The 12780-nt window shown below is 40.4% G+C and overlaps 1 protein-coding gene and 1 pseudogene across 1 annotated transcript; one reads left to right on the plus strand and one right to left on the minus strand.

Annotated features, from left to right (window-relative positions):
* Positions 1–4463: 4463 nt before the first annotated feature.
* LOC146714100 (uncharacterized) lies at positions 4464–5313 on the minus strand (annotated as a pseudogene).
* Positions 5314–10830: 5517 nt separating this feature from the next.
* On the plus strand, positions 10831–12519 carry LOC146714101 (uncharacterized). The gene is made up of 2 exons (XM_085452717.1): positions 10831–11587; positions 12050–12519. The coding sequence occupies exons 1-2, from the start codon at positions 10892–10894 to the stop codon at positions 12323–12325; spliced, it is 972 nt and encodes a 323-aa protein (XP_085308843.1). The 5' UTR covers positions 10831–10891; the 3' UTR covers positions 12326–12519.
* The last annotated feature ends 261 nt before the right edge of the window (positions 12520–12780 follow it).

Here is a 12780-nt window from a genome sequence, read left to right on the forward strand (position 1 = left end):
TGTCATGATTTTTAAAAAAGTAATCTTTTGATATTCTATAACTTACTCAGACTAAAAATCTCATTTCCAAGAGAGACCTGGACCTGAAATAAGATTAAATGAATCACATTAAGAAACTCCCCTTCCAAACAAACTTTAACCATTTTTCAAACACAAACACTCAATGACTCCTTCTCCAATCCTGGTTTTTGGACTGTATTTACCATTATGTTCATGACTTGTCCTCTGCTGCTAGGGGTCCTTCACTGTGCACTAATTCCTATTCACCCACGTGTCAGATCCTAGTTAGTGAAGTGAAGTGGAACTCATGTCACATGGAAGACCGGGTTCCCTGAGGGGGAGTGAGAAGTGTCCCTTGCTTTTTTTGCGGCTCAGAAAGTAGAGCAGGAAGGTTTTAATTGGAAGGTTTGTGGCTCAATCCCGATCTGTCAAATATCGTTAGGCAAGATACAAATCTCACGTTGTTCTCTGAATTCATGAGTTATAGTATGAATGTATGTGAACGTTAGATAAAAAGCACTTGCGGAGAAGAAGCATACAAAAAGTGCTTGTATGAATGAGACGCGTTGTGTAGAGTGCTCAAAGTAGAAAAGCACTATAAAAGAACCAGTCCACTGACCATTTAACTTTAACTGTCATGATAGAGGAAACATTGCAGGCAATGGCAGAAAAGTTTGCATTGTGTGTTTTTAAAAATCTAGAAGCAGGTGCATCATGTGCTGCTTGGCTTTAAGAAATGAAATCACTAGAAAAAAATGTCATGTCAACCTAACTCCCACACCATTTCCTGTTTATAAATGACTTACTTTGTACTGAAATATTTATATACCATCATCAAGTGATTTTTTCTGTTTTTGCTTGTTTGCTTTCTTTGAATCCATATATATTCAATGTCAAACTGAATGCAACTTTATATCTGCCTTTGAGATAATGCTGCAATATTTACTGCTGCACAGCAGGGGGAAGGAAGCGCTGGTGAAATCAATTGGAGTAGTCAAAAGCCAAATTTCTTCATACATACAATGATTTTATTAATTTTTTTTTTTTACTGACAGTGATAATAGTGATTTTTTTCAACCGGCCAAATCTTTTCTCTGAACTTGGTCTTAAACTTCTAGAATGAACACATATTTTTACAACTTGTAGTGAAAGCCCAAATCAGTACATCCCTCCTGAAAACTATGCTTAAAAGCAAAGTTTGTTCCAGAAACTAACCAGTTTAAAGGGTTCTGCTAAAAGAGTGGTTAAGTATCCAGCCAGAATTATGCCACCAGCATGTAGTCCCTTTCGACCCTGTGTGGCTTAGAGAAAATCCAAAATCATTTCAAACTTTTGCACCAACTCTGGCAGGCACTGGGCTTGCTGTTTCACCAGGTTGCTCATCAAGTCTATCAGGTTATGCTGAATCTGTTTATTTGTTCCTGTCCACTGCTTGGATGTGGACTAAGAAAGAATGTCTTATCTTGTCATGACTTGTCTTATCTTATATCATATATCAAGTAAGTAATTAAAAATTTTATTTCTAAAGCACCTTTCAAGACAAATTTACAAAGTGCTTCAGGACAAACCAGTGCAAAATACCAGGGGAAAAAAAGAATTAACTAAATGCAAGTCTGAAAAGATGAGTTTTTAGTTGTTTCTTGAAAGAGTCCACTGACCTCAAGCTCGGAGGAAGAGAGGTCCAGAGTCTGGTGGCCACGAGGACTGCCACAAACAATTATTTTGATAGTCAACTAGTCACCGATTATTTTTGCGATTAGTCGACTAATCAGATCATGCATCCATTGGACGTAAAACGTACAGCTTACTGCACCAGCAGCATCTGCTCTTATATAACTATCATTAGCTTACAGCTTGAAGTGTTTAAGGTATGTGCTAACTAAAAATAAAGACAAGATGATAGTTTATTAAATTTAAATGAAATTTGCAGATTGTCTCGGTGGAGTTTAATTATCTCAGCCGTCTGATCTCAAATATAACAGGACACAGGAGTAAATTCTCAACCATCTCACACTTCTGTTTAATCAGTTTTCTGTTAAATGTTTATTCAGCTGTGTCAAAACTATAACTTTAATCTAAGTCAAACCGATTTACTCAGGAACAAATAAAACACTGAAAAAAGCCAAACAATAACATTTTTAAGTTATCTAAGTGACTTATATATCATGTTAAACCTGAGTAGCGAAAGACCGCGGAGGGTTTGTAAACGATGTGCCAATTTTGATAGGAAATTGCTTAATTTTAGAAATGTTTTTGCTCTTTTTTTTCTCTATAAAATAGTTGTTGTTGTTTGTTGTTTTTTTTTAATCATTCATGTTAGCAGGGGGATTTACATGAAAAGGGAAACAAATTAAGTTTGAGTGAAAATGTAAAATTTTTGCACTCTGATCAACTGACTCAGTGAATCAAATGACTCAAAGCAACCGATTCACTTTGGTGAGTGACTCATTAACACTCGATTCAGTAAAAAGAATCAAATTTACCAACACTATTAGACAGTAAACGTGACGAAACTATTAAGGAAAAAACTCCATGTATATATTGTTTATCATGACTCTGGTTTTACGTGGCCTATCAACACAGTTTAAAAACTGGTATATATCACTTTGTTGCTTTGTCTTTAAGTGGTCATGTGATTGGCATTACATGAGATGAATTGCAGATAGTCAGATTAACAGTATTTTGTCTCTATCTTGAGGTTTTACACGCTTACACATAAACACGCAGTTACTCTCCCTCTATTTACAAAGGCAGTGGCGTCAATTACAGTTTTTTCTGATTGCTTAAGCACATTTTTTGTAACTATTGGCTAATTTTGCAAAACTCTTCACACAAATAAGAAAACCTGTCACCCAATCATCAAAACATTGTAGTTCTCTTGCAAAAGCAAACACAGCTAGATTAACTCTTCACACCTTCGTAAAAATGGTGTTTCCGTATCAAACAGTACACACAAGCCATCATCTACTAAGCACACAATGCGCCAGCTGCACACTGATGGTATGAATACAAAACACATCTGGCTTTTGCTTTCTCTGTGCACAAGGTAGGCTATGTCAGTTTGAGCTCATACTTCTGTCATAGATCCATAAGCATAGAGGGATCCAAACTTCAAGTACTGGTGTTTATTCAAACACATCAAAACAAACACAAGTGTTTATTTCCAAGTATAGGATTATTTGCAATCGCCATAATGACTATATGGGTTACGTGGTCTGCAGTGAACATGCTTCCTCTGCCCCCAGCATCTGGTCATCTAGCAATTCTGTAAAGTAACAATTTCAGTATTTTTACATCAATGGTATTGGTGTGTTTCTCATTGGCATATGGCAGTGCTACAAATATTTGAGCGAAGTGACTGTACTAACCGATTCTCATTTCAAGATGTCCTTATGGTACTTGCTACAGTGTAGCGGCTCGAGTTAGGCTGGACCCGTTGGCCAGCTACCCTCAGGGTCATTCCACGGTTGATTACATGGTTCACTATTGTAGCTCTGATGTCATCAGCAATTCTATTTCTTACTCTTCTTACCCTTCCTCTCCCCCCTCCTCATCTTCCTCTCCCCCCTCCTCATCTTCCTCTCCCCCCTCCTCGTCTTCCTCTTGCTCCTCCTTGTCCTTGTCGTCCTCTTCATCCTACTTCTTCACCTCCACGTCCTCTTCCTCGGCCTCCTCTACTTCTCACTCTTTCTGCTCCCTCCATTGTACTCCGCACACACAGCTTACCTGTATTATAGTGCTTAGGCTGATTGCAAAGTGAACTAATTATCTAAAAAAGTTTTGACATGTGAAAGTGTGCCAGACAGTTGGCAAATTAGTGTTAATGATAGCCATACATGTGTATACTTTTGCTAGGAGTGTGTTGGACATTTGGTAATTGAGTGTTGTGCAGTGAATTGTGCCTACAGTTTTGCAAAGTGTGTGTTACAAAATTGCAAACTGAGTGCAAAGCAGTTTTTGTGCTTTTAGTTTTGCAAACTCTGTGAGTGGTTTTGCTATAAGTCTGAATAGTTTTAGAAATTGTGCTACAGGAATCACAGTTAGGGTTTAGGCATTCGGAAAAAACTGTAACTCCTCACACCTTTGTAAAAATGGTGTTTTCGTATCAAACAGTACACACAAGCCATCATCTACTAAGCACACAATGCGCCAACTGCACACTGATGGTATGAATACAAAACACATCTGGCTTTTGCTTTCTCTGTGTACAGATGTCAATTTGAGGTCACACCTTTGTCATAGTGTCATGTAAACATACAAGGATCCAAACGTCAAGTATTGGTGTTTATTCACACTCATCAAAACCAAGACAAAGTCAGAACACAAAATAGGAATACCACAAATAAAAGGAAAAAAAAGACAATCAGCCTACATCATGTCGTCTTTCTGGGTCCGGCCACAAAATTCCGTCCACATCGCATGCGACATCCTCCAGTCCAAGGCACCGGGGAAAATATCTCCTTGAATGCCGTATCCAGGCCTGACATGATGCCTGGTCAATATCTCCACATGCCTCCTCCATTGCCTGTAAAAGGGCTACCTGTTGATGAGGATGACGGTCGTACACTTTCCAGCGCCAGGCAGAGAAGAACTCCTCGATGGGATTCAAGAATGGAGAGTATGGAGGGAGGTTGAGTGCCATGAAGGATGGATGGTCTGTAAACCAGTTGCGGACCAAAGCAGCTCTATGGAAACTAACATTGTCCCATATGATGACATATCGGGTCTGCTCTGGTCTCTGAACAGTGAGCATGTCATGCAAGGTGTCCAGGAATGCAATAATGTGTGCAGTGTTGTATGGGCCTATGGTTGCATGATGGTGAACAACACCATTTTGGCTTATAGCTGCACACATGGTTATGTTACCACCACGTTGTCCTGGGACATTGATGATGGCACGGTGTCCAATAATGGTCCTGCCACGTCTCCTGGTTTTACTGAGGTTAAAACCGGCCTCATCTACAAAAAGTAGCTCATGTCCCATTGCATCTGCTTCTAGTTCCATCACTCTCTGGACAAGACAAAACAAATGCAACACATCAGGCCCGTGCACAGCACTACAGTATGCACTTCCAAATTCAGAACCAATGACACTAGCTTACCTGCACATAGTCATATCGCAGTTGCTTTACACGTTCTGTGTTTCTCTCGAAAGGAACTCTGTAAATTTGCTTCATTCTTATTCTGTGGCGCGCAAGTACACGACTTAGTGTAGAAATGCTTGCACTGTGTATATTTTGAAAGATGGTGTCATCATCCATTATGCGCTGCTGTATTTCACGCAGTCTTATTGCATTATTGGCAATCACCATGTTCACTATATGGGTCTCTTGCTCTGGAGCGAACATTCTGCCTCTGCCCCCAACATCTGGACGTCTAGCAATTCTGTAAAGTAACAATTTCAGTATTTTTGCATGTATGGTACTGTTGTGTTTCTCATTAGAGTATGGCAGTGCTACAAAGTACTAACCGATTCTCATTTCGAAATGTCCTAATGATGCTTGCCACAGTGTAGCGGCTCAGTTTAGGCTGAACACGTTGGCCAGCTTCCCTCAGGGTCATCCCATGGTTGATGACATGGTCCACTATTGTAGCTCTGATGTCATCAGTTATTCTGTTTCTTACTCTTCTTACCCTTCCTCTTTCCCCTCCTCGTCCTCTTCTTGCTCCTCCACGTCCTCTTCCTCCAACTTCTTCACCTCCACGTCCTCTCCCTCGGCCTCCTCTGATTCTCACTCTTCTCGCTCTTACTGCTCCTTCCATTGTACTCCACATGGACAGCTTACCTGTGGCCTGTTTATAGTGCTTAGGCTGATTGCAAAGTGAACTAATTATCTAAAAAAGTTTTCACATGTGAAAGTGTGCCAGACAGTTGGCAAATTAGTGTTAATGATAGCCATACATGTGTATACTTTTGCTAGGAGTGTGTTGGAAATTTGGTAATTGAGTGTTGTGCAGTGAATTGTGCCTACAGTTTTGCAAAGTGTGTGTTACAAAATTGCAAACTGAGTGCAAAGCAGTTTTTGTGCTTTTAGTTTTGCAAACTCAGTGAGTGGTTTTGCTATAAGTCTGAATGGTTTTAGAAATTGTGCTACAGGAATCACAGTTAGGGTTTAGGCATTCGGTAAAAACTGTAATTATTATTTTGCAATTATTTTACATGTAGTTGTTTTTTTTCCTGTGTAATAATATTCAACATTGCTATCAATACATTTTTCAAAAAATGCCTCTCTGTGCAAAATGGGTTTAAGAACATAAACAGCTGTAGGACACTGTTTGTCTGTGATTTGAACAGCCCAGCGCGTGCTCCCAACTAAAGGGAAAACCAATTCTGCAGGGGAGACCTACCTCAGCACTTGTGCAGGTGAAACCAAAGGGAAGATTTGCTTCACCATATGTTCTAGTCTTTGGCTTAGAATGAAGTTGGTTTGGAAACATGTTCAGCGATGCGTCATCTCCTGCTTTGCGTTTTTGTGGGCGCCCCGTGCTAGCAGTGTCCAAACGTTGTTTTTTTTCTCCCTTTTCATACAGCGCCCCCCCCCCCACCCTGCAATGGCTCTGCGCTCTCCCTAGGTGGCGGGCCCCACACTTTGGGAAGCTCTGTGCTAGATAGTGATCATGATTACCGTCCGCGGGAGCGCGCGCAGCTGCTTAAAGCTGTAGCGTCCAGATTACTTACAGCTACTTCCGTGCAACTGATATAAGACGCGGTAAACTGAACACAGCTTCAACCGTCTGTTTGTTGAAAAATAGTAACGGACTGCATTTCCCTGTTAGTAACGTTGTAACAATAGAAATAGTAATTAGTTAGATTACTCGTTATTGAAAAAAGCAATGCTGTTATTCCCATCACTGATCACACATGCTGCCCCAGAGGTGCCTAATGCAGACACTGCGGTCGAGCAAATGTAGCCTAGATGGATCATGAGAACCTCTCCTCTTCCTCCTCCTCTTCAGCACATCTGCCAGCAGCTGCGTCTCCTGCACAATGCCAGCTTTTATGAACGTGCTTTAGTGTTTAGTGTGCATTTTAATAATGTCGATGTTTTCATAGTCACAAATGATAACAATGACCATTCACATATGATTTTAGATTAAAACTTCATTTGATCTGTTTCATTGCATCTATGCCTATATTTGTATATATATTTTCTAAATAAACTGTCTACTTCCTGTCTGAGTGAGGACGTTTGATGTTTTCAAAAAAGTGCCTCCAGTCCACATACAGACCTCCTGTTTGATTTGCTGATTGTAGTGTTATATTTTATGAATCCTTTATTTATCCAGGTAAAAATCTCATTGAGATTCAAATCTCAGTTTTAACAGAGACCATCTGTACTATCATGGGCTTCAGTTTATGTTAAAGGCTCATCTTTTCAAACAGAAGCTTTAAAAAAAAAGACAACAGATTTAACTTACACATCATAGATAGATAGCCCTTTCTTTGTCATGTGCAGTGACAAATATGCAGTGAAATTGGACCCCCTTCCGTTCGTACATTCATTTCACAGACATCATATTAGGGCAGGTCGGAGAGAGGTAGGATGGAAACAATGAAATATGTAATTCATGAGGGAAGACAGGGAGAGAAAAAACGAACTCCAGCCAGACTGAGCTTCTAGAGGAGAACAGTTTGAGAACAAAAAAGGAGCAAAGACACTCTACTTCTTTATATTTTGCTACAAAAAGCTTCATTCTCAGGAAGTCAGCCAAAAACCACTGGCAAATGTTTGCTCATTTTCACTGTTCAATGTGGGGAACACATTTTAGCGCATCCATGCTTGTTCTGACTCAGCGTGTCGCTAAACAGGAAACCTCAAAACCAAAGGAGTCAAACACTTTTTCACACCACTGAACAGTAAGACTGACAAAGAAGCAGCTTCAGTAATCGGAATTCTGATCTCTGCATCAGTCTGAGTCTTCCCATTGTTACTAACCTCTCTTAACTGTTCCTAATAACATCAGCTAGAAATAAAATCTTTATTTGGAATTGCATTCTGCTGTTTTAAATCTGCTAGATGTGCAATTAGTGTTGCATCTCTTACAAACTCACATCCAAAATCTTCACAACCAAAACAAAATGTAAACCAATGTTAAAAAGGAACTTTGACTTTTCCAGCTAGAGGGCTTTCATATGCTGATTTTAGCTCTGCGAGTCATGTTTATCTTGCTGTCGGCTTCACAGATTCTCATCGTGGATGCAAGAAAAAAAAAAACAAGTTAAAAAAGTTTTTAAAAAGTAATGTCATAGTAATTTTGGGCTTTAAATAATTTATTTGAAGTCTCCTTTTTCCTGGGTAAAATGATACAGCATACATCTTTAACAGCATATAAAAAGCTGCTCCCTTCTTCACAAGGGGTCACCACACAGCGTAGCTCCACATGTTTGACTTGGCAGATTTTTGCCAAATCCAAAGGGAAATAATGTCTCCTCCCAGGATCAAACTGAGGATCTTTTGCTCGTTAGGTGACTGTGAAAACCACTACACTTTCCTCTAATCCACACAGGTCAAATGTATACATACACTTAAATCTTTTAGTCGGTGCTGCTGAAGGTTCTACGGTGTCTCTTAACTCGCCAAAGCTAAGACCTCCTTAGTGATCAGGATTGACTAGTAAAGTGAAAATTGTTAGATCTCCAAAGTCAGTTCAGCCTATGAGGCTATCAGGTGTCTACAGACATTTTATTAAAAATTCAAATCTTTAAACACAGTGATGTTGATAAACTCCAGCCTAAACTTAACTGACTATACAGTCAGTGCAGATACAAAGTTGTGTTAACCAAATGTTTTCAACCATAAAGCCACTATTAACATCAGCAAACCAGACTATTTGTAGTTTCAAGAAAAAGTAATGATACTTTTACTTTTTCAGATTTTATTTTCTTACAAAAGAAAGATATGTCAGGTCTGACACAGTTACGTTAAAAACTGGATTTATTTAAAGAAACAAAACTGAAGCTAAGATATTTTTTGTGATTGATTATGAAAGCAATGCCACTCACAACTCATAAAGATGATGTCAATCTACAGAGAATCAGCTAGTCAGCCACTGATGTTACTGTCAGTCACACAGATGTGGGAGGCTTTACACACAGTTTGAGTCGCTACGCTTTGAACAGGAAGCATCGAAACTCTTTCTGTTTCGTGACCATTTACAGACAAGTCGTTTCCATTGAAGTAAACAAGAACAAAAAATGAAATTAAAAGAAGTTAAGCTTCATAGCATGTGAGTACGTGTGGTGAAGAGACAACTTACAAACACCACAACTGTGTCTTAGTCATTCCAGGTAAGCGCTCTCTGCTTCACATGAACACGTGATACCAGGGAGAGCACACTGGTGCTGGCCAAAGAGACACTGCAGCAGATGAACAGTTTCAAGTTCTTAATAAAGAGTCCCCTCATGACTATTAATCCATCTTATTTCTGATTTTGTTACAGAAAACTGTAAAACGTGTCTTGAAGCGATGTTTATTTTACTGACACAGTTATAGTCACACACAAACATCCATTTTTTTACACAGAGCCATATAGGTTTGGATTAATAATAATTGTAATAATAAACTACTGGTGTTATCTTTGTCTAATATTTAAATTTAGTGATCTGAAACAAGTGACAAACATTTTTTTAAAAAATCTCAAAGGAGTCAAACACTTTTTCGCACCACTGAACAGTAAGACGGACAAAGAAGCAGCTTCAGTAACCAGAAGAACTGAAAGGATCAGATCTGATCTCTGCATCAGTCTGAGTCTTCCAGATGTTACTAACCTCTCTTAACTGTTCCTATATACTGTGAAATAAAGGAGGTCAGGATTCAGAGTGAAGCTCCTAAAGCACAAAAACATGTAAAAGTAAAGTGTTTTATGGCTTCTTAACCTCCTAAGACCCAAACTCCTCCACAGCATGCATTTTTAATTTCTCTTTGATATTTGGGCTGATTGGGACCTGATGAATGTAAAAACAAAGAATCGCCAGATTTTTTTTTTTACCTGATTTTTGTTTCTAAGAAAAATGAGAGCCACATATGAGGATATTCATTTAAAAGTTTGATAAAACAGAGGCACTATAATGTCCTCGTAAGCAGATATCAGGCACTTTATCAGGCACAACTCAAAATGTGATGTCCACATATGTGGGCAGGAGGGCCTAGAGGTTAAGGAAGTGTTCTTGGTTTTTGTTAAGTTACTAACACTGACCAATCATTCAGGTAGCTAACTCCTGAATGGGCAGTGAAATGGTTTAAAACTGTTTCACTGGGTACTTTGTTAGCAGCAGCCTGTCAAAAAAACACACTAATTGTTCCAAACATGTGACTGGCAAGAAGCCAAACTAGAAACAGGAGAAACACACTGAGGTGTGCCAAAATTATATAGCAGCCTCATTTCAGCATGACAAGGATCCCAAACACACAGTCAGTGCAGTAAAATCATACCTGGATAGAAAAACACACACACTATCAGTCATGGATTGGCCTCCCCAGATCCTGGGACTCAACATGTGGGATCATCTAAAGGCAGAAACAAAGACTTCGAATGTCCATCAAGAAGCGTGGAGAAGTATTACAAGAAATCTTGTCAAAGAGAGTTCAGACTGTGAAGATTTATAAAGGTGGTTGTGGCGGGACGTGGTCTGTGAGGCGGCTGCAAGGGAGGCGGACGCACCTGAGCGCCATCCGCTATCATGCCTCGCCGGCTTAAAAGTCTGTGCTGGGTACCAATCTCACCTCATACACCAACACTAACAGGCCCTTTGAGCACTCACCCACTCTGTGGTTTCCTGTGGTTTCTCTGAGGGTGGTGCATTGGTTGGCACAAGGAGTCATAACCAGAGGCATCTGCAGATAAAAAGAGTCAGCTGCTGTGCGGCTCACTTTGCTGCCACACTGACAAGATGACACGTTTTTCGGTCTCTACGCTCATTCCTCTTCTTTTTATCAGCGGCGTTTCTGGGAAACTGATTCAAGCCGCTGCAGGAGACGATGTAACGTTTCCCCTCACAGAGGAGTGCATGAAAGGAAGAGGCACGCTGAAACGTCGCCTGCAGGACAACAGCCTCCATTCGGTCGGGGATCTCGACGGCAGCTGGAAGCCGGCTCCAGGTTATATTAACAGGTTTTTCCAAAGCAGCGACTCTGTGATACTGACCAGTGCAGATATCAGTGATGAAGGCTATTACGAGTTTGACTGCAACAACAAGAAAGAAGAGAGTGCACAGCTGCAGGTATTCATACCTTCTGATGTTTTTGTACACGAGGGCGAGGATGCCATCCTCCCGTGCCGCTCCATCACAGCAGGTCAGTGGGTGAAGTCTGTGCGCTGGAGGAGAGATGGAGAGGTGGTGCTGGATGTCCGGTCGGGAAAAACCACATATGGAAAAAGCTTTGATGAAAGCCGGGTCTCAATACCATCAGACTGGGACCAACGAGCAAACCTGTCCCTCATCATAAAGCGAGCCGAGGCGAGAGAAAGAGGAGTTTATTACTGTGACATCGACAAAGTGGAGAAACACCGCTCCGCTGTCCGCCTGCACGTCTCCACACCACCGACACCACCGAGCACCACATCACAGCCTACAACCACAGAGAGGGTAAGAACACAGACTGCATTAGTTTTAGACTTCACTGTGAACATTAAAGGTCTACTGAGGTATTCTTCCACACAACCACACAGATAACAGAGCCCAGCTCAACAAGAAATGTATTCTGATGATCGGGGGAGGCCTTTATGGCAGTCATGGGCTTTGATAACTCGGTGGAAGCAGCTCTTTCAGAGCCTCATAGTCAGTGTCATAATGGTCGCAGAAGCTCCATAAAAACCAGAAGCCCCTGTTTTTCCTGTTTGACCGAAATTCTACAATTTTCTGCAATTTTAATGTCCCCACATCTGCTGTCCAACCTTCAGTCTCACCACTTGTCGCACCACATAAAGATCTCATCCTTACGTTAAGCTTTACGGTGTAAAATGTTTTATTTTAACTTTAACTGAAAGCATTTAAAGTCAGTTAAAACTGCTCACTAACATTTCTGCTCTGTCTTCTTGTCCTCTGCAGCCATCAGAGTGCTCCGACTGGTCGTGGAGAACATTCTTCATAACAGCAGCTGTATTTGTGATCGTTGCCCTGCTGGTTTGGCTCGGCTGGTTTCTGAGGGACAGGAAATTCAATGTGCACACTCAAGGTTTCAGTGGAGGATCCTCAGAGCAGGAAGAAATAAACTTGAAAAATGTTAGCATCAACAACGGTGATGGACACCTCTGCAACGGCAAAGAGGAGGAGGAGGGGCTGAAGGGAGCAGAGAATCAGACTGTGACCAACAACACATGCTAAAGTCAAACGGGAACCCTGACTTTATAAATGATGAGCTGAAAACGAAAAACAACTCAACCCTTAAAGTGGAGAAGAAGAGGTGAACGTCCAGTCGCTTTCTTTCAAAGCTCCTCAGACAACTTTACAAAATTCTTCATTCTTCAGAACTGTTTTATTGTTTATTCTGCTTACTTATTTAGTCCCCTTTTATATTAAAATTATTCATTTACAGCGAGAACTTGTCCTGTTTGTTTATAGAGATTTACAGTCTTCACTCTGTTTACTTTGCTCTTTATAAAAATCTCAGGGAAGCTGCTGTTTGCCAATAAAGTTGAGATAATAACAAACTGACACTCTAACCTGATGAAGATTACAGTCATTATGAGATTTTATTCATTTATTGCACATAGCGAGACATTTTTAAACAACAGCTGCAGGTATTTGTGTAAAATAAAGACAACAAGGAAAAAAAAAGT

This window comes from Copadichromis virginalis, linkage group LG3 (assembly GCF_057382275.1).
Source record: "Copadichromis virginalis isolate Kocher_CV1m ecotype Utaka linkage group LG3, C_Virginalis_male_GT1.1, whole genome shotgun sequence".
In the NCBI taxonomy this organism is placed as follows: domain Eukaryota; kingdom Metazoa; phylum Chordata; class Actinopteri; order Cichliformes; family Cichlidae; genus Copadichromis; species Copadichromis virginalis.

Coding starts and splice junctions, on each gene's coding strand:
- LOC146714101 (XM_085452717.1), top strand. CDS start 10,892: ATGACACGTTTTTCGGTCTCTACGCTCATTCCTCTTCTTTTTATCAGC. Junction 11,588..12,049: donor AGCCTACAACCACAGAGAGG/GTAAGAACACAG, acceptor TGTCCTCTGCAG/CCATCAGAGTGCTCCGACTG.